Source organism: Trachemys scripta, chromosome 4 (assembly GCF_013100865.1).
Source record: "Trachemys scripta elegans isolate TJP31775 chromosome 4, CAS_Tse_1.0, whole genome shotgun sequence".
Lineage (NCBI taxonomy): Eukaryota > Metazoa > Chordata > Testudines > Emydidae > Trachemys > Trachemys scripta.
In genome coordinates, this window is record NC_048301.1 from 58,605,448 (window position 1) to 58,625,699 (window position 20,252).

A 20,252-nucleotide genomic window follows, 5' to 3' on the forward strand; every position below is an offset into this window, starting at 1 on the left:
GTAGCCGTGTTAGTCTGTAGCTACAAAAACAACAAGGAGTCTGGTGGCACCTTAAAGACTAACAGATTTATTTGGGCGTAAGCTTTCGTGGGTAAAAACCTCACTTCTTCAGATTGTTAGTCTTTAAGGTGCCACCAGACTCCTTGTTGTTTTTACTAAAAAGCTGGTGTTCTCAGTTATTTTGTAGCAGACAGCATATGTCTCTAGTTCTAATGGCTGACAAGATATTTGACCTTAAATCTATCACTCTTTCCTCCTCCTATTTGTGCTCTTTTGGCACTGTGGACATCTTGTATCAATATAGCTTTCAGTTACTAACTTTGATATGGGTTAAAAACACAAACTCCAGTGCAATGCATTTTGATCACTAAAGAATAGACTTTTTGTTGGATTTTGTAATATATTTATTAGTTTTATGTTATAGTTCACTGAACTGTATGGTAACATTTTACCTTTCTAAGTATATTACCCGTGCTTATTTTCCACAAATAATTTTTTTCCAAGATAAGGTAGTTTGAGGTTCAGATTAAATACAGATATTCCACTGTGTACCCTTTCTCTATTACTTGGTAATGATAAAAATATTCATTAATATTTTGAAAATGAAGCAGTGTTAATGGATAGATAAGGTACGACACTTCTTCCTGTCTTACTATGCTCAAAATTCAGCCATAGAAAGTCACAATACAAGAATGTATTCTGGCCATCCGAAAATGATTTGATGATGAAGGAATTGGACCATTCTGTATTAGCTTAACTGTTTGTTTTGTTTGTTTGTTTGTTTCTGTGGTGTAGGATGAAGAATGCCATCAAAAGAATAGTCACAGTAAAGAAGACTCCACTTCAGTGGTTCAGACAGTACACTGTCTGTTCATTCAGGTTAGACATCTGATGTGGGTGGTATCTGGTTATGGAGAATAGCAAGGTTATTAGATAAACCATACATTGTGTAAACATAAATTAATTGCTTTCTCTATGTAGCTGGACAAGTAACCAAACAGAATCAGATGGCTGAAATGAAACTCTGAAGATTAAGGTTTCTTTAATATATAAAACTAGGATGTTTTTTAAAAAGGCCTGGCCACTTAATGTATGTATTCTTGTTATGGAAAAAAGAATGTGAAATACATCGAACCCGTCGACGTAAATACAATACGTTGACTTTTTAAAGTCTTTATCTAAACTGAAAGGAGCCAACTGAAGTCTGTGGTCACTGGAACTGGAAAGCCCTGCCTATGTAGCACTCAATAATCAAAGAGTGGGAACAATTTCCACTAGACAGTGTGACATCACTTTTGCTTATCATCTTCACTAGTAGTGATTTGCCCTGCCCTGATTGATGGGAAAGGGATACATGGGGCATATGCTGGGAAGAAAGATGACCCCTAATGAAGTAGAGCTGAACACTCCCACTTGAAGTTGTTGCTGTTACCTGTGATGAGATGAGATTAGGGACAACCCCTTGGCACATACTTAAGAGTGGTACAAAAGAAGCGTAATTCTTGGATGCCTGGGACAACTCTGCCTCCTTTTTTTTAAAAAGAATTATGATCAGCCTTTACTTTAGCAGGATTTTAAAAAAGCAGCCTCATCACAAGCAGTTGCGTACATTAAAAAATAGTAGGAAAGTATCTGATATATTTTTAAGCTTTTTGTCATGTGATTTACTAGATGAGAACAAGGAGCAATAGAATCATGGAATCAGTCAGCTCTCTCAGGACCACAGTTAAGGAATCACTAGGTTAAGGGGCTTTACAAAGCAGTAAGTTAGACACTGTAGTACCAGTATGTATGTCAGCAAACAAAACAGGCATTGTAGGTTCAGCAATATCTTGCTCACCACCTTGAACATTAGATCACTTAAATGGAGGGAATGTTAACCAGGGCATGAGGGTTATCCCCTAGTTTTTGGAAGGATGGAAATCATTTGGGGATATTGAATTTCCAATTAGGCTGACAAAAAGGGTCTCTCTTTAATGTCTCATCACAATATCCCCCATTGTACCACAACTGCTGTATGGATTAACTTGGATCCCAGTATGGGACTTGAACATACACCTCTACCTCGATATAACGCGACCCGATATAACATGAATTCGGATATAACGCAGTAAAGCAGTGCTCCGGGAGGGTGAGGCTGTGCAGTCCGGTGGATCAAAGCAAGTTCAATATAACACGGTTTCACCTATAACGCGGTAAGTTTTTTTGGCTCCTGTGGACAGCGTTGTATCGAGGTAGAGGTGTACTATGTTCACTTTCACTTCCAAAGATGAAAATCAAATTTCATAAATGTGAATACTTCAGTGTTCTCTTCAAAGCTACCACATTATGTGTTCAGTTAATTAAGAAAATGTAATAATTAGAAAACTATTATACAGTTATAATAGAAAATCCAAAAACTGAGTTTTTTGAAAGCGCTAAAAGCCTCATGCTTCAGTACGTAAGCCAGTCTGTAGTTGTTAAGGGTTAGGAGAAGATTTCGCTGAGAGTCAGACTATCCTACGTATACCTTTCTCTAAGGCATCTGATGCTGGCCACCGTTGAAGGCAGGGTACTGTACTAGATGGACTTCTGGTCTTCTCTGGTATGGCAATTCCTGCATGTATTTACATATATACATTGTTTTAATACAAGCAGTTAAAGAACTAAGCAAAATCAACCCAGAAATATTTTAAAAGCCAATTTTAAACTAGCATTTTTTCTAGACTAGAGTTCCACTAGGTGTTTTTTGTTGCTTTTAAATTAGAGGTCAGGGAGGTGTTGGTTTTTAAGTGTTTGTTAGTACAGAAATGATGGAAGTTGTGATAATATCCATAGATGACAATACAATTTTTTTCTAGTAGAAATACTTCTCACAGAAAATTCCAGATTGTTCGACATCACAGTTATGGAGATACGGTGTTTACAAGTTGCTCTTGACTGTGTTTGGTTGTAGTACAGAGCTGAGTATTAACATATTGACAGAGGAAATCTTCCGACAATTTTTTTCTTAACTGCAACCATCTCTCTCTTTCCTTTTGTCTGAAGATGGAGTATTGCGAAAAGAGCACATTACGGGACACTATTGACCAGGGATTGTATGAAGATACTAGTCGGCTTTGGAGACTTTTCCGAGAAATTTTGGATGGATTAGCTTACATCCATGAGAAGGTCAGTAAATGTTACAATATCTACACTCGTTAGCAACTGTCAAATCTATACAATGATTTTTCTTGTTTCACACCCATTTTTATAAGGTTCTGGAATAGTGTATCATAAACCTGCACTGGTGTTTTTAAATTGCTCTAGACTTGTTTTATTGTTACCACAATTTAGTTAGTTTTAAAATACCTTATTGGGTATATATTGTCACTTAACATTATTTTTAGCTGTTTTTAGCACCTTCAAATATTTTCCCAGTATCAATCACTGATGAATTAGTGGAATGGGTTGGTACTGTATATAGAACCAAAAAGGGAGTCCCTTTCCGATACTGTTTTATAGCCTGGAAGGAATTTTTCTCTCAACCACTCTGATTCAAACTTTTTTTTTTTTTTTTTTTACTGTGTTAACAGGGAATGATTCACAGAGATTTGAAGCCTGTGAACATTTTTTTAGATTTTGATGATCATGTGAAAATTGGTGATTTTGGTTTAGCTACAGATCACCCAGCATATGCAGTAAGTATTACATAAAATTAAGCTTTGCAACACATCATCTAGGCCATTACAGAAAGCGAATGAAATAATTTTAATTTGGTACAGGAGTAACATGTAAAAGAAAAATGTCAATAAAACCTAACGTTATTCAGCAGATTTAAATGTGCAGTCCATAATTCCTTTATCATTTCACTATTGCATATTCTAGTGTAGGATTATAAATTGTATAAAAGCATTTTCTGTGTTTACACATACATATGCCAAAGGGTTAAATGCATTTCACACTCATTAACTGGTTAAAGTGTTGTCTAGAGTTGTGGTAGTTGATCTTTAGAAGTTTAAGCCAAACATTTTAAACTTAGGTGCCAAAAGTTACAGACTTGTATTTATATTTGAGAATAGAGGCTAATAAATAATGAAAATGCTTTATTTTGAATAAGTCTTTTCAGTTAAGTCACTATATTCATTGCAATCATGAAAATTATAAAATATCTGACCTTTGCGTGTGTTTACTTTTCTGTTTCAGGCGGACACCAAACAAGGAGAAGATCATTCAGGAAGCCATCTGGCCAAATCTGATCCTTCAGGTAAGTGCAAAAAATATTGTTTACTCTAACTGGTGCCAAGAAAAATTGTACATCCAACAGTCTTGCTTTCTGTACCCAAATGGAGTGAAATCTGCCCCCTCCTGTGCAAAACAAAAGGCCCCTTCTATATTCAGTTTTATTTATTTATTTTATTTTGCACCACAAAAAAAACGTGTGTGTGTGTGTGTGTGTGTGTGTGTGTGTTTCCAAATCATCTGGCTTTGGGTAGGGATGTCTGCCTCTACTTCATGTTATGAGCTGGAATAGCAGCTGCTTTCCTACCATACCCTTTTTGCCACTTGATCTACATAAAAGTGAATTCACTCTCTCTTAACCTAACTCTATAGATCAGGGCAGATCCCATCTCTGACCTGCATGGGTTGCAGAGATTCCTGTGTGGACACTCTGCCTATACTTTCTCCCACCTGAATATAATGAGAATTAAATTTGGTTGTGACTCTAGTCTTAGTACACCTCTACCCCAATATAACGCGACCTGATATAACATGAATTTGGATATAACGCGGTAAAGCAGTGCTCCGGGGGGGCAGGTCTGCGCACTCCGGCGGATCAAAGCAAGTTCAATATAATGCAGTTTCACCTATAACGTGGTATGATTTTTTGGCTCCCGAGGACAGCGTTATTTCGAGGTAGAGGTGTATTAACATACTGTGTCACAGTATCATAATGGAATCCCATAAAGACAGGGTGATTGGCATACAAAAAGGAGACATGTCCAAGTTATGCCTGTTTTGTCTACAAATATGTAGGATATTTCACTCCTCAACTTTCACAAAGACTGAATTCCCATTAAAGAAGAGTTTAAAAAAAAACAAACAAACTACATTTTCTTAACCATTAGATGCTGTATTCCACTTGCAGGCTCTGTCAAACTAGTAACTCTTTTATATCCATACAGATAATTTGACAGGGATGGTTGGCACTGCACTATATGTGAGCCCTGAAGTCCAAGGAAATACTAAATCTTCATATAATCAGGTAATATTAATAGGACTTAATACAAGGGCATTTCGAGAGAATATCAGTAGAGGTTTCTATTTTGAGTTGCATAATGTATGATCTTCACCTGTTGTAAATAAGATCTGACCATCCATAGACTGTCCAGTGATCTAAATGTAAAGGCTTAAAATGCTACGGGTCCTTAATATACAGTAATTTTAAAAAATGTACACAGTACCCATTTTTAATGTGATTAGTTGGGTAAGTTCATTATATTGATAAAATCAAGACACTAGTCAAAGTTAGGGACACTTCAAAAACATTTATCTCTTTAGAAGTAAGATTTGTTATCACTTGTTTACAGAAATATCAATTTTATATTGCTAAATTTGCTTATTAAATTTCCATGTAGGTTGCATTTTCCTTGTTTGTTTTGTTTTGTTTAAAGTTTGTCATTCAAAAATATTGCATTATTTCATATACTTTCTGCAAAATTCACAGTTAACAGAATTTCAGTTAATTTCTATTTTCACTCAAGTTACTGCAGAGAATCATAGAATTGTAGGATTGGAAGGGACCTTAAGGGGTCAGCTAATCCAGTCCCTTGCACTCATGTAGGGTGACCAGATGTCCCAATTTTATAGGGACAGTCCCGATTTTGGGGTCTTTTTTCTTATATAGGCTCCTATTACCTCCAATTTTTCACACTTGCTGTCCGGTCACCCTACACTCATGCCAGAACTAAGTATAATCTAGACCATCCCTGACTGGTGTTTGTGTAACCTACTCATAAAAATATCCAATAATGGAGATCCCACAACCGCCCTGGGCAATTTATTCCAGTGCTTAACCACCCTGACAGCAAGTTTTTCCTAATGTCTAATATAAACCGTCCTTGCTGCACTTTAAGCCCATTGCTTTTTGGTCTATCCTCAGAGGTTAAGGAGAATAATTTTTCTCTCTCCTCCTTATAACAGCCTTTTGTGTACTTAAAAACTGTTATCATGTTCTCACTCAGCCTTCTCATCTCCAGACTAAACAAACCCAGTTTTTTCAATCTTCCCTCATAGGTCATGTTTTCTAGACCTTTAATAATTTTTGTGGCTCTTCTCTGGAATTTCTTCAATTTGTCCACATCTTTCCTGAAATGTGGTGCCCAGAATTGGACACAGCACTCCCGTTGAGGCCTAATCAGAGTAGAGCAGAAGAATTACTTCTCGTGTCTTGCTTTCAAAACTGCTGCTAATACATCCCAGAATGATGGCTGCTTTTTTTTTTTTTGCAACAATGTTACACTGTTGACTCATATTTAGCTTGTGGTCCACTATGACACCCAGATCTCTTTCTGCAGGACTCCTTCTTAGGCAGTCATTTCCCATTTTGTATGTACTCCTAAGTGGAGTACTTTGCATTTGTTCTTATTGAATTTCATCCTATTTACTTCAGACCATTTCTCCAGTTTGTCCAGATCATTTTGAATTTTAATCTTATCCTCCAAATCACTTGCAACCCCTCCCTGCTTGGTATTGTCCGCAAACTTTATAAGTGTTCTCTCTATGCCATTATCTAAATCATTGATGAAGATATTGAACAGAACCGGACACGGAACTGATCCCTGCAGGATCCCATTCGATGTGCCCTTCCAGCTTGACTGTGAACCACTGATTACTCTCTGGGAATGGTTTTCCAACTAGTTATGCAACCATCTAGGTAGCTCCATTTAGGTTGCATTTCCCTAGTTTGTTTATGAGAAGGTCATGTGAGACAGTATCAAAAACCTTACTACAGTCAAGATATACCACATCTACCACTTCCCTCCATTCACAAGGCTTGTTAACCTGTCAGAGAAGGATATTAGGTTGGTTTGACGTGATTTGTTCTTGACAAATCCACTCTCACCGTTACTTATCGCTTTATTATCTTTTAGGTGTTCGCAAATTGATTGCTTAATTATTTGCTCCATTATCTTTCCGGGTACTGAAGTTAAGCTGACTGGTCTGTAATTCCCTGCGTTGTCCTCATTTCCCTTTTTATAGATGGGCACTATATTTGTCCTTTTTCCAGTCCTCTGGAATCTCTCTCTTGCCTCTATTTTTGCCAAAACCATTTTCATCCACTAAACAAAATTTACTTTGGGGCTGAAAATTGAACTTCGCCAGCCACTGTGGGTACATCTATACAGCAGAAAAAAATGCATAGCAGTGAGTCTCAGAGCCCAGGTCAACTGACTCAAGCTCATGCTAAGGGACTAAACATAGCAGTGTAGGTGTTCCCACTTGGGCTGGAGCCCGGGCTCCAAGGCCCGGTGAGGCAGGAGAGTCTCAGAGCCCAGGCTTCAGCCTGAGCCTGAACAGCTAAACTGCTATTTTTAGCCCCACACATGAACCCAATGGGCCCAGGTCAGTTGACCTGGCTGAGACTCGCTGGCACAGGGGTGTGGTGTTTTATTTTGTTTTGGTTTCTGCTGCGTAGCTGAGTTGCTATCGCAGTATTAGCATTCATCTTGCAATAATACACATTCTTACAGATTTATGATTTTTCTGGACCTAATGCATCAGTATCCGATAATGATCAATGCCACTTAGTATTTGAAACTTGAAGGTGAAACTGCCCTCCTGCCGCATCCCAGGTTTCTGGCATTGCTGGCAGTATGTACTACATAGGCATTTTTAGAGACTGATATTTGTTTGTTTACTTTTTTGCATTTCTCTCAGGTTAGACAATAAACATAGATTGGGCAGTTTGACTTGTGGTTAACCATTTTACGATATGTTTGACTTGGTTTCACATGCAGTAGCACGCACTGCTGTCACATTTAGGTTTAAAACACTGCAGGAGAATATTTATTTGTTCAAAAATTGTGTTTATATTTAAATTAAAAAAACAATTCATGGAAACGTTTCTTTGTCTTAGGTTTTGTAAAAGCCTGACAAAATAGACTCATTGCCCAAAATTTGGCCAATGTTATCAACTGATATATTTTCATTAAGGAAAATCCTCGAGAATTAGGATAGACTATCAATATTCCCCCAAAAAAGGGAGATTTGGGGGGGAGGGTTAATAATGTACTGTGGTGAAAAATCATCTCTTAAAAGCAGCCCCAAAATACTTGTTGAAATCCTCTAACTTTTATAGGGCTACTTTCTGAGAGGTGCTGCAACTTTTGCTGGAATCAATGAGAACTGCAGATGACTGGTCCCTCTTGAGATGTGGTCTATAGTTTTAGTCATGCTAGTTAGAAAATGCTTCGTTACCAAAATGGGTTTCAGTGAAATATATCTTTCCCATAATTCCATTTTAGACCTGATATATTCATATGAAAAAATTTACATGTCCAAAAATGGGTTTGCACTGTGTCCTTTGCCTACTTTAATCACTCACATAGTAGGACTAAACTATGAGAATGTCTGATGAGGCTAAGGAATAGGCAAACCGCTAGTTTGAGAAAGTGAAAATATAATTGCTAATAGGATTGGGCAAAAATAGACTGCAGCAGTGGTGACATCAAAAGAGAACAAAAAAAGCAGACATTTTCTTTTGAGGGAGGGCTAAGTCCTTCTCAGAGCACAGAAGAGTCCTCCTGCAAAGGAAGACAAGATGCAGCTCCTTCTAGGTTGGATATTAGGAAACACTATTTCACTAGGAGGGTGGTAAAGCACTGGAATGGGTTACCTAGGGAAGTAATGGACTCTCCATCCTTAGGTTTTTAAGGCCTGGCTTGACAAAGCCCTGGCTGGGATGATTTAGCTGGTGTTAGTCCTGCTTTGAGCAGGGGATTGGACTAGATGACCTCCTGAGGTTCCTTCCAACCCTGATATTCTATGATTCCTTCTAGGGACTTAAGATGGAGAACAAGTATCAAGAGTAGATAAATTCTTAGATAAACAAAGATCCTGTTTTCATACAAGTGTGGTTCGAGAGAAGAAATATTTGGTGCCATGTATAAGCAGAATATTTTCTAAATAGAAATGTTTTCAAAATAAAATGTACTTCCTACCTACCTCATGAGAGCATGGTGAGGATAAAGTACATTAAAGATTGTGAAGCACTCAGGTACTGTAGTAATGGAGGCCATATAAGTACTTAGAATAGAATGGAAAATATGTTCATTTTTGTCTGCTGATAAGTTACTATCATCATGGATCAGAGACATATCTCTTGCAGTTAGATTTACTACTTACTTGATTTTTTTCTTCCCTAGAAAGTTGACCTTTTCAGTCTGGGTATAATATTCTTTGAGATGTCTTACCGTCCCATGAGTACTGCATCAGAAAGGATCTTTGTTCTCAGCCAACTAAGACAAGTATGTATAAATGTTGGGGGGTGAGAAGGATTGGAGGGGAGGGTCTCCATCAAATATTTCATTGAGTAACAGAGAAGAAAAAAGTATTCAAAATATGAACAGTATGCTTTATATTGCAACCAAATGTTTGAAGGTTTTTTTTATAGTAAGCTAAAGGGAGGAAAATACGTAATTGTCACATGAAGAAAACTGGGGTTTTCTGTATGAACCACATTAACCCATTGTGGTATTTGTCCCCTTCTAGTGACAGGACTATGTATTTGGTTTGAGTAAACTGTTGCCTCTAGGTTAATGGAAGCACAAGAATCAGAGGCTCAGGCTTTTAGATAAAGAGGTCAATCAGTCCTTCCTGGTTCACACCCAGCAGCTTGTCACACAGAGGGTATGGGGCTGTGGTTGTATCTTGTAAACTCTTATTATGTGTTACAAAGCACCATATAAATGCTCATGAATAATAATAGAACACTGTCTTGGCAATCTTAACTATAACAGCTAGCTAAATTTTTTTGCTTTGAGTAATAAAAATATCTAGACTTGCTGTTTCTGATATATACATGTGTTAATAAGGTTAGCTTGCTCAAGTTTGCATCCTTATTCTAATTCAAATATATTTATCTTTTTTAGTCTACTATTGAATTTCCAAAAGACTTTGATGAAGTGAAACATAAAAAGCAGGTAATTTTATAGACATTTTAATTATTAGGTGTTCTCTATTAAGAAATGTTAATGATTATTTTTTCACTTCATTTTAAATTAGTAAGCTCTGCTAAGTCATCACATGACACTGGAACAAAGTAAAAAAAGAAAACTCAAAAGGTTAAAGCAATTAATACAACTGACATTGAAATATATTTAAAACACACAGTTCCTGAGTGCAGTCATAATGGATTAACAAACTGCAGAGTTCGTTGGCGTACCTTTTAAACTCTGAAGGACTATTTTGACTCTAGGCTCAGACAAATTGAAGCTACACTGAACAGCAATTAATTTAACCCTTTGAAAACTCTTTGTTTCAACCATAGTGGGATGTATTGTAGAAAAAAAGGTTTGTAAGGTGAAATGATAGCTATATGTTGTGTCCATGGGCAATGGCCACCAGTGGCCCACTCTGGCAGCCGGGGACAGCTGGAGCTTAGTGGATTCAAATGCTATCTTAGGTTATTTTATAGCCCGTTTCTCTGAACCATGCCTTTACTCCATGGGCCGGGAGTGGGGTCTGCTGTAGAGATACCATACTCTCCTGTACACCATCTGGAGATTTTCTTTACATTAGGAGAGTCCCTGGGTAGCCAGTAACACCAGCTTTCTGGCTGCTTTGCCCTGCTGAACAGTGATATGGCTCTTTGTTAGAGCATCATAAGAACATCAGAACGGCCATACTGGGTCAGACCAAAGGTCCATCTAGCCCAGTATCCTGTCTTCTGACAATGGCCAATGCCAGGTGCTTCAGAGAGAATGAACAGAACAGGTAATCATCAAGTGATCCAACCCCTGTTGCCTATTCCCAGTTTCTGGCAAACAGAGGCTAGGGACACCATCCCTATTTATTTTTTCGCAGCAGTTTACTAAAAGAATCCCAATACTTGAAGTTATACCAAATAGCCAACAAACAGAATCTTCATTAGCCAATAAGATTCCTGCTTTTCTATCTGTATTTTATAAATCCTTATTGCATGTTTTTACCTGCATATCTTCTATAAATTAATAGTATTTAGTATCATACTTTACATTATATTGAAGTTTTGCATCATTTTGTGTCTGTTATGAAATTATTACACAACATCCCAAGAGTCTTGCCTGGGGGAGGATACATTTTTAGGGATAATAGTATTCTTACTCTGTTGATATCCCAGTTAAAGATATTCAGAACTAGTGAGGAAAGAATAATTTTTCTCACAAGATTCAAATAGTATCAAAACTTTCTCATACGTGAGTATCTTACTGACATGATAATGTAACTGATGATGCTTACTGAGATATTCATAACATGAGATGTTTTTAATAGGAGTTAAATTAGTAATATGTTTTGGTTTAATTTGTAGAGATCGGTTATTACTTGGTTGTTGAACCATAATCCTGCAGAACGACCAACTGCTGTGGAGCTGTTAAAAAGTGAACGCCTCCCGCCACCTCAGATGGAGGAATCAGAACTTCATGAAGTGCTTCATCATACCTTAGCAAATGTAGATGGGAAAGCTTACCGGACTATGATGGGCCAAATATTTTCACAACGCATCTCTCCAGCAATGGATTACACCTATGACAGCGACATGCTGAAGGTTAGTTTTAAATTGATTTTTAATATCTACATTTTCTTGGTTGGAGTTATGACTTAGCTCAAAACCTGTGCTTCATAATGTTTTATCTCAGTGCTTAGTGTCCCTTTACAAACTGATTATTTAATACTATTGGTCTGATATCTCCAATCTAATTCATATCCTGCTCCCCATTTGAATTTCACATACTTAGTGAAGAATTAAACTAAATTTGGCTATGGCAACAAATGGCCACAAACCTGTGTGCATATGATTGCTTCTTACTCTTAGCAATTGTAATAGTCATGATACTCACATCTAAGTGTCAGTAAAATATTTTTGTTTTGGGGCAACAGCCATTTCTACCCTGTCAGACAATCCCCTTTAATGGCTGCAGTCAATATTCTCTTCTTATTCTAAAACACTTAAAAATGATTGTTCTAAATGTGTTTTGTTTCCTTGTTTCCATTGCACTTTTTAACTATTAATCAGTGTATAATGGGAATATTATGTGTGGAAAGAATAAGGACATTATGTTGTATACAGTGCTCATTGTGGTTTGCTATGGTCATTTGATTCATTTGTTGATGTCTTCTGTATTGGAATATACTTAAGTTCTCCTTATTTTGGGGTGGTTGTTGTTTTCAGGGTAGTTTTTCCATTCGAGCAGCCAAGATACAACAGCATGTATGTGAGACTGTCAGCCGGATTTTTAGAAGACATGGTAGGTTTATGTTCAGATGTTATTGTTCCTTTTGTTTTTTCCTTACTCAGAAAATGGTGTTGAATGGATTTGAGAGATGGTGAAATGTTTTCACTATTAAAAAAATAATCACAAGGTTGCACAGGATGATAGATGCATATTTAGAACTTTGACCTTCATTTTGGCTTCCATAAGAGAAATTGGTTTGAAATCTCAATTATTAATCTACTATAAATGGAATATGATGAGGATTTCACATCTTAGTCCATGTAAATCTTTTGTCTTTGAATTTATACTAAATGATTTTGTATTGATGACCAATACTTCAGGGCTTTTTCAGGGTAGGGAATGCTATATGAATATTATTTTAGGTTAACATGTAGACCATAGTAAGACAGTGATAGATAAAACTTGCTAAGGCTAGTTCAAAGAAATGGGGTGCCGGGGGGATGGAGACACCATACAAATGTTGGAAAATTTTGAAACCTTTTCAGTCACATTATAACAATCACTTGTTGAATTTTCCATTAAATTATTTCCAGAAAGCAAAAATCAAATTTTTTAAACATTCAAAATGAGAAAAAAATTGATCAGCTCTCATCATATGGCTAAACTGACCAATCAGTGGCAACCAGAAAATGAGAATCAGAAACCAAAACACATTAATCCAAACAATCAAGTGGCCTACCTTTATTTAATTTAAAGCATTTCATACTTTTGAAAATTTTCTTAAACCAACTACTTAGGAGAAATTTAAAGGTTTTCACAAAATATTCAGTTTTTGGTGAACATCTCTAATATTTATACTTGCTGTGGCTGAATCAACATGTACAGATTTTTATGGGTACATACTTCTTTGCTCAAAAGTAATTTTAGAGGTGAAACAAATATTTTCAGGAGAGAGGGAAGGAGGTTTTGATTTATTTATATTGTTATAAGGTTTATAGGATACAGGTCTGATTAGAGGACAGGTAATGTATCTGAAAAGTGCAACAGACTCTGACTTTCAGATCAAACTTGCTCTTTTACAGTTGAAAAGATTTTCTAACTTCTAGCCCTGCAGACTTAAACCAGGGATCTTAAGGTCAAGCTGGGTTTGTTCTTACTCATGTATTATAGCAACTAATAAAAATTCTTTATTGGAACTTGACAATAACATTGATTATATGTGAGTTAGAAAATAATCCAACTGGATGTCATGTATTTGTATGGACATCCAGTAGTAAAAGGATAATATAAATTACTCTAGTCATTAAGGGCAGCAGCTGTGACTTCAAAAAGACACAATGAAAAGTGGTATTTTACAAAGTTGTTTTTTCTGATGATAGCCCATTTTTAAAGATGGCTTAAAAAAATAAACAAAGGTGTTAACAGCATTAGCCCGGTGACTGAACCACAAACTTTTGTGCTGCCATGTGGGCCACTCTGTGAGATTCCTAGACTTTGCCTTTCAGTACTTTGGAAGAAGGATCCTCAGCCCACCTTGCTTAGCAGCAACCATATCTGACAAATATAATAGTATTGGCAAGCTTAATGAGACTCTTACCTGTCCTTTTGTAAGCTTTGTGGAAGCTGGAGGTTGAAGAGGGAGGTAAAACTGATGATTTCAGAATTCTGTCTAGGGTATGGAGTTAGTCTGTAGGATTCTGTAATTATCTCACACACTTCTTCTCCCTCTCCTCCCCCTCCCCAAGAAAAAAAATAAAAAAGGTAACACTTAAGTCTATCAGTTTATTCATAGATCCCAAAATTAATCTATTTCAAAAGGTAACAGATTTTAAACAAATATTACTTTAGATTCTTATACACTTGGAGTTTTGATTTTTTTTTCTTTTTAATGGCTTCTGAAGAGAAGGTGTGACCTCTATTCGAATTGTGTTTTACCAATTTTGCCTAGGAGCTATCAAGCTGCATACCCCACTGCTAATGCCTAGAAATAGGAAACTGTATGACCATAATGAAGCTTCATATTTCATGGATCACAGTGGGATGCTGTTGATGCTTCCTTATGATCTCAGGGTAAGTGGTACCCTTTATACTTCAAGCTAGTAGGTTTGGGGAATGTTGTAGTTTCTATTATTGTCTTTGATTCACTAATCAAGTTTTAGGCACAGTCTTCTACTTCTTTCTCTCAACACTCAGGCATCTGATTGTACAGTGTCAATCTCTTTTTTTTCCTTGACTGCCAATCTCTCTCCTCTACCCTGAGTTGATGACATTTCCAGAAATGATAGGGAGGATAGAAAAAATGGCCACTGGAAAAGAGTAACCTTTGCAAGTTTGCCTTACTTTTTGCATCATAATTGATTTCACCCACAACTCCAAGGAGTGTGTCCAGTCAGAACTGTGCCTGCATTTGTCTCCACGTGTAAGCATTACACCAGTCACAAAAATGAACTACGAAGAGTGGAAGTACACTGAATACAATGAAAACATTGCTACTTTTTCCACACTTAAACACTTCTTAAAAAAACAAATTTAAGAAAAAATGCTACACCACAAATATAGTGGATGACGGTGTTGTAGATTTTTTTTTTCACTTATGCACATGTGAGGGAAAAGACTTCATAACTCACTTTTTAACGGTCCCTTCCTTCACACTTGTGACCCAGTGAGAATAACAGCATCCCACTTCCTTTCTGCCTACACTATGTGTGTAACTGCCATTGCCCTAATGTGGCTACTGCCTATATTGCCTATTTGGTCATTTTACCTTCCTATATACTCACAGAAATAGTCATTGTCCTGGCCATAGCAGGAGAAAGACAGGAGGCAATGGATCATAAGAACTAGGAGTGCTATTGCACCCCCAGGCTTGAAGTGGTTTCCATCATATACAGGGTTTACAGTTTGGTTCAATGGCTCTGAGCACTCCCACTATACAAATTGGTCCAGCACCCCTGCAATGGATGTGGTTTAATTAGGCTGCAAATTTATTCAAACTTCACATATCTGGGAATACAGTGAAGGATGTCAGTATAATTGTTTCTGCCTATTTGGAGGAACTGCTGTCAGCCCATCCCCTTCTCAGCCTGGTCCCAGCCCATTTCTGGGAACCTGCTACCCTCCCCTTCTGTGAGTGTGAAAGGGCTGGAAAAGAGGGGGGTTGTCTCCCTGCTGTACCAGACATTAGGATGATGTCTAAACTGCTTGCAGATGATAGTAAACTGCTCAAGATAGTTAGGACAAAAGCAGACTGTGAAGCACTTCAAAAAGATCTCACAAAACTAAGTGATTGGGCAACAAAATGGCAAATGAAATTTAATGTGGATAAATGTAAAGTAATGCACTTTGGAAAAAATAATTCCAACTATACATACAATATGATGGGGGCTAATTTAGCTACAACAAATCAGGAAAAAGATCTTGGAGTCATCGTGGATAGTTCTCTGCAGATGTCCACGCAGTGTGCAGAAGCGGTCAAAAAAGCAAACAGGATGTTAGGAATCATTAAAAAGGGGATAGAGAATAAGACGGAGAATATATTATTGCCCTTGTATAAATCGATGGTATGCCCACATCTTGAATACTGCGTACAGATGTGATCTCCTCATCTCAAAAAAAGATATACTGGCACTAGAAAAGGTTCAGAGAAGGGCAACTAAAATGATTAGGGGTTTGGAACGGGTTCCATATGAGGAGAGATTAAAGAGGCTAGGACTTTTCAGCTTGGAAAAGAGGAGACTAAGGAGGGATATGATAGAGGTATATAAAATCATGAGTGATGTGGAGAAAGTAGATAAGGAAAAGTTATTTACTTATTCCCATAATACAAGAACTAGGGGCCACCAAATGAAATTAATGGGCAGCAGGTTTAAAACAAATAAAAGGAAGTTCTTCTTCACACAGCGCACGGTCAACTTGTGGAACTCCTTGCCTGAGGAGGTTATGAAGGCTAGGACTATAACAGGGTTTAAAAGAGAACTGGATAAATTCATGGAGGTTAAGTCCATTAATGGCTATTAGCCAGGATGGGTAAGGAATTGTGTCCCTAGCCTCTGTTTGTCAGAGGGTGGAGATGGATTGCAGGAGAGAGATCACTTGATCATTCCTGTTAGGTTCACTCCCTCTGGGGCACCTGACATTGGCCACTGTCGGTAGACAGGATACTGGGCTAGAGGGACCTTTGGTCTGACCCAGTACGGCCGTTCTTATGTAACTCCAACCCTCCTTCCCCATCCCTTAAGGGGATGCCTTCTCCTAAATCCAAAGCCAGTTTATCAGAGAACTCTGTCCCTGCTATAACAAGTACCTGCAGTGAACACCTGCCATGAAGAGGCACCAGCATTTAGCTTGGATGCCTCCCCACAGCTCAACTGCTGCAAGAGGGGGCTTCTCCAGAACTGCCCAGGATATACATACCCCCACCTCTGAGCAGTGTCACCCATCTGGTCCAACCACTTCCTGCTCCTCCCTGCTCTGTCCAGGTCAATTTTCCCCTTCCTTCCCACCCCTGCAACCCCAGTTGCATGTCCCTTAAAAGAGCAACAACCCCTTTTCTTCTGGTCATCTGGAAAAAGACCCACTGCATTCAGATGCAGGAAGCACATTCTGTGGTACTGCTTCAGAGAAAGACTGCAGTATGTATTGATGAACTGGTATGCCAACAAAGTTATCTTCACCTTTCTCTGTCTCCAGTGAAATCACAGATTGTTTTCTTCAGCCACAGCTCCAGAGATATCAGATACCCAGTTCAGTTCAGCTTAAACAAAAGGTTTTGTTGGTAGTTTTACAGAAACTGATATGAAAGGAAGCTGCACTAAACCTAAAATGACAGCATATTACAGGATTAGCTTGCCTGTAGCTTGAAATATTATGGATAAATCTCTCTCCTTGCCTGGGAAGGTTACAGCAGAAAAGACAGGCTCCTCTGTGGAATCCCCAAGGGTATGTCTACACTACGAAATTAGGTCGATTTAATAGAAGTCGATTTTTTAGAAATCGATTTGATACAGTCGGTTGTGTGTGTCCCCACTAAGCACATTAAGTCGGTGGTATGCGTCCACAGTACCGAGACTAGCGTCAACTTTCGGAGCGTTGCACTGTGTTAGCTATCCACAGTTCCCACAGTCTCCACCGCCCATTGGAATTCTGGGTTGAGCTCCCAATGCCTGATGGGCAAAAACACTGTCACAGGTGGTTCTGGGTACATGTTGTCAGGCCTCCCTCTCTCCATGAAAGCAACTGCAAAAAATAGTTTCTCGCCTTTTTTCCTGTGTTACCCCTGCAGATGACATACCATGGCAAACATGGAGCCCGCTCAGCTCACTGTCACTGTATGTCTCCTGGGTGCTGCTGGCAGACACGGTACTGCAGTGCTACACAGCAGCATCCCCTTGCCTTGCCTTGCGGACGGCAGGCGGTGCAATATGACTGCTAGCCATCGTCGTCGTCCCATGAGTGCATCAGAGAAGCTTTGAAAACCAGTTTCATGACTGGCCAGGCTTCAGTGCGAAAATTCTGTTTGTTTCTCCTTGATGAAAACCCGCCCCCTTGGTTCACTCTACTTCCCTGTAAACCAATCGCCCTCCCCGCTTTGATCTCCACTTGCAGAGGCAATAAAGTCATTGTTTCAAATTCATGCATGCTTTATTAATTCATCACACAAATGGGGGGATAACTGCCAAGGTAGTGTGGGAGGGGTGGGAGAGGAGGGAAGCACAAGGGTGGGGTAGTTATAGGGGCACCCCCTAGAATGGCATGCAGCTCATCATAGAAGCGGCATGTCTGGGGCTCTGACCCGGAGTAGCTGTTTGCCTCTCTGGTTCTTTGGTAGGCTTGCCTGAACTCCTTAAGTTTCACGTGGCACTGCTGCGGGTCCCTGTTATAACTTCTGTCCGTCATGCCCTTGGAGATTTTTTCAAATATTCCGGCATTTCATCTTTTGGAACGGAGTTTGGATAGCACAGATTCGTCTCCCCATAGAGCGATCAGATGCAGTACCTCCTGTTCAGTCTATGCTGGAGCTCTTTTGCGATTCTGGGACTCCATGGTCACCTGTGCTGATCAGCTTGCTACACTGGCCAAACAGGAAATGAAATTAAAAAGTTTGTGGGGCTTTTCCTGTCTACCTGGCCAGTGCATCTGAGTTAAGAGTGCTGTCCAGAGCGGTCACAATGGAGCACTCTGGGATAGCTCCGGAGGCCAATACTGTCGAATTGCGTCCACACTACCCCAAATTCGACTCAGCAGGGTTGATTTCAGCACTAATCCCCTCGACGGGGAGGAGTACAGAAATCGATTTTAAGAGCCCTTTAAGTCGACAAAAATGGCTTTGTCGTGTGGACGGGTGCAGGGTTAAATCGATCTAACGCTGCTAAATTCGACCTAAACTCATAGTGTAGACCAGGGCCAAGATTGTCTGTGTGCAGTCCCTACCTTCCAATTACAGGTCCTCTTTCTCTCATGTGATAATGTCTTAACTTTACTCAAGAATGGTCAGCTCCTTGTTGAGACTATTTGAATGGTTTATCATCTGGAAGTATTCACTTTTCACCAAGTCTTGCATACCATGCCTATTAGCCTTTGTGTATCATGGCTGCATGATGGTTCCAAGAATCCATGTGCATTATTTTTCTCACCATCATATCTACTATGTGACATCAAGGCTGCTAATCATCTTAGATCAACAAAACATGCACTGTTTGACTACAGCTGGTCTTTTACTTCACCTATGGCACTCTGCTATCTTTGACTCCTCTACAGTTATTAATAAGGCTATGATTATGTCACAGAATCCATGATTTCCAGAGACCTCCATGGCCTTTTCTGCTTCAGCCCCCGGGACACAGGGCTGGACCTGTCAGCTAGGGGGCCCTAGTGCTCTGAGCTGCAGGGGCTGCTGCAGCTGCCTGCCCTGGAGCTTGACCCTGAGGCAGGGCCCTGCAGCTCCCAGCCACTGTGGGGAGCTCCCAGCCGCATGATGTAATATGAATCAATATATTTGAAAATATAGAAAAACATCCAAAAATATTTAATAAATTTCAATTGGTATTCTATTGTTTAACAGAGCGATTAATCATGATAAATTTTTTTAATCACGATTAATTTTTTTGAGTTAATTGCGTGAGTTAACTGTGATTAATCAACCGCCCTAATTTTTAAAAGTATAAAGGCTAAAGACTTTTTTTTAGTGTCATCCTTCAATAGTGCTAGTTATAATGTCTAATTCTGCCTCTGTTACCCCAGTTTTAGACCAGTGTGATACCATTGGTGTAATAAAAGGAAGAATCAGACTAAATGCTATCAATACTCTAAGGGCCTCCACAGGTTTGATCTCTTTGTTGGAATGAGTGGTTTCCTAAAATGTGTTGGGTACAGAAGCATTGACTGAATATGGCAGCTGATAATCACCTTCTGTGTTCCTGGAAATAGGGTTTTATTAACAGCACACAAACAATCGTGGTTAGTCCGCCTTTTGCTAGATGCATACCCCCTTTTGCAATGCATACCTCCTGTATCAGCATAACAGAAAAACTGAGTTCTCCCCCACTCAGAGTGAACACCGTTTTCCTGAAAGATACACCAGAGATGCTTACTACCATTTAGTTGTGACAAATACACATTTTCTGAGACATTATTACAGATGGGAGAATAAAGGTGTAACTGCATGATGTATATATAATTCAGCATTAGTCTAAGAGCATAAGTCAGAATGAAGTTATGCATATTTGTCTCAACCACCTTTTTTTTTTGTTTGTTTTCAGATTCCTTTTGCAAGATTTGTAGCTAGAAATAATATATCAAACTTGAAAAGGTAAGAAAATAGCTGGGAGGAATTATGCCTCATCCAAATAGGACTAATAT

At 38.7% G+C, this 20,252-nt stretch overlaps 1 protein-coding gene and 1 long non-coding RNA gene across 5 annotated transcripts in view; one reads left to right on the forward strand and one right to left on the reverse strand.

Moving 5' to 3' along the window:
- EIF2AK4 (eukaryotic translation initiation factor 2 alpha kinase 4) overlaps positions 1 to 20,252 on the forward strand; it is a 72,834-nt gene that overhangs the window by 36,206 nt on the left and 16,376 nt on the right. For all 4 annotated transcript variants that reach the window (XR_004645524.1, XM_034769011.1, XM_034769010.1 and 1 more), the window contains 11 exons: positions 796 to 879; positions 3,028 to 3,150; positions 3,555 to 3,659; positions 4,165 to 4,225; positions 5,145 to 5,224; positions 9,387 to 9,488; positions 10,113 to 10,163; positions 11,531 to 11,767; positions 12,392 to 12,467; positions 14,344 to 14,465; positions 20,153 to 20,202. Coding sequence is in view for 3 of the 4 variants with exons in the window: in XM_034769011.1 (XP_034624902.1) it covers positions 796 to 879; positions 3,028 to 3,150; positions 3,555 to 3,659; positions 4,165 to 4,225; positions 5,145 to 5,224; positions 9,387 to 9,488; positions 10,113 to 10,163; positions 11,531 to 11,767; positions 12,392 to 12,467; positions 14,344 to 14,465; positions 20,153 to 20,202 (1,091 nt within the window). In the remaining variant the exon portion in view is untranslated. The remainder of the gene's footprint in view (positions 1 to 795; positions 880 to 3,027; positions 3,151 to 3,554; positions 3,660 to 4,164; positions 4,226 to 5,144; positions 5,225 to 9,386; positions 9,489 to 10,112; positions 10,164 to 11,530; positions 11,768 to 12,391; positions 12,468 to 14,343; positions 14,466 to 20,152; positions 20,203 to 20,252) is intronic.
- LOC117876707 lies at positions 475 to 4,277 on the reverse strand. The gene is made up of 3 exons (XR_004645526.1): positions 4,136 to 4,277; positions 2,510 to 2,596; positions 475 to 904 (listed from the first exon to the last, which is right to left on the reverse strand). It is a non-coding gene; the product is annotated as an uncharacterized LOC117876707 (long non-coding RNA).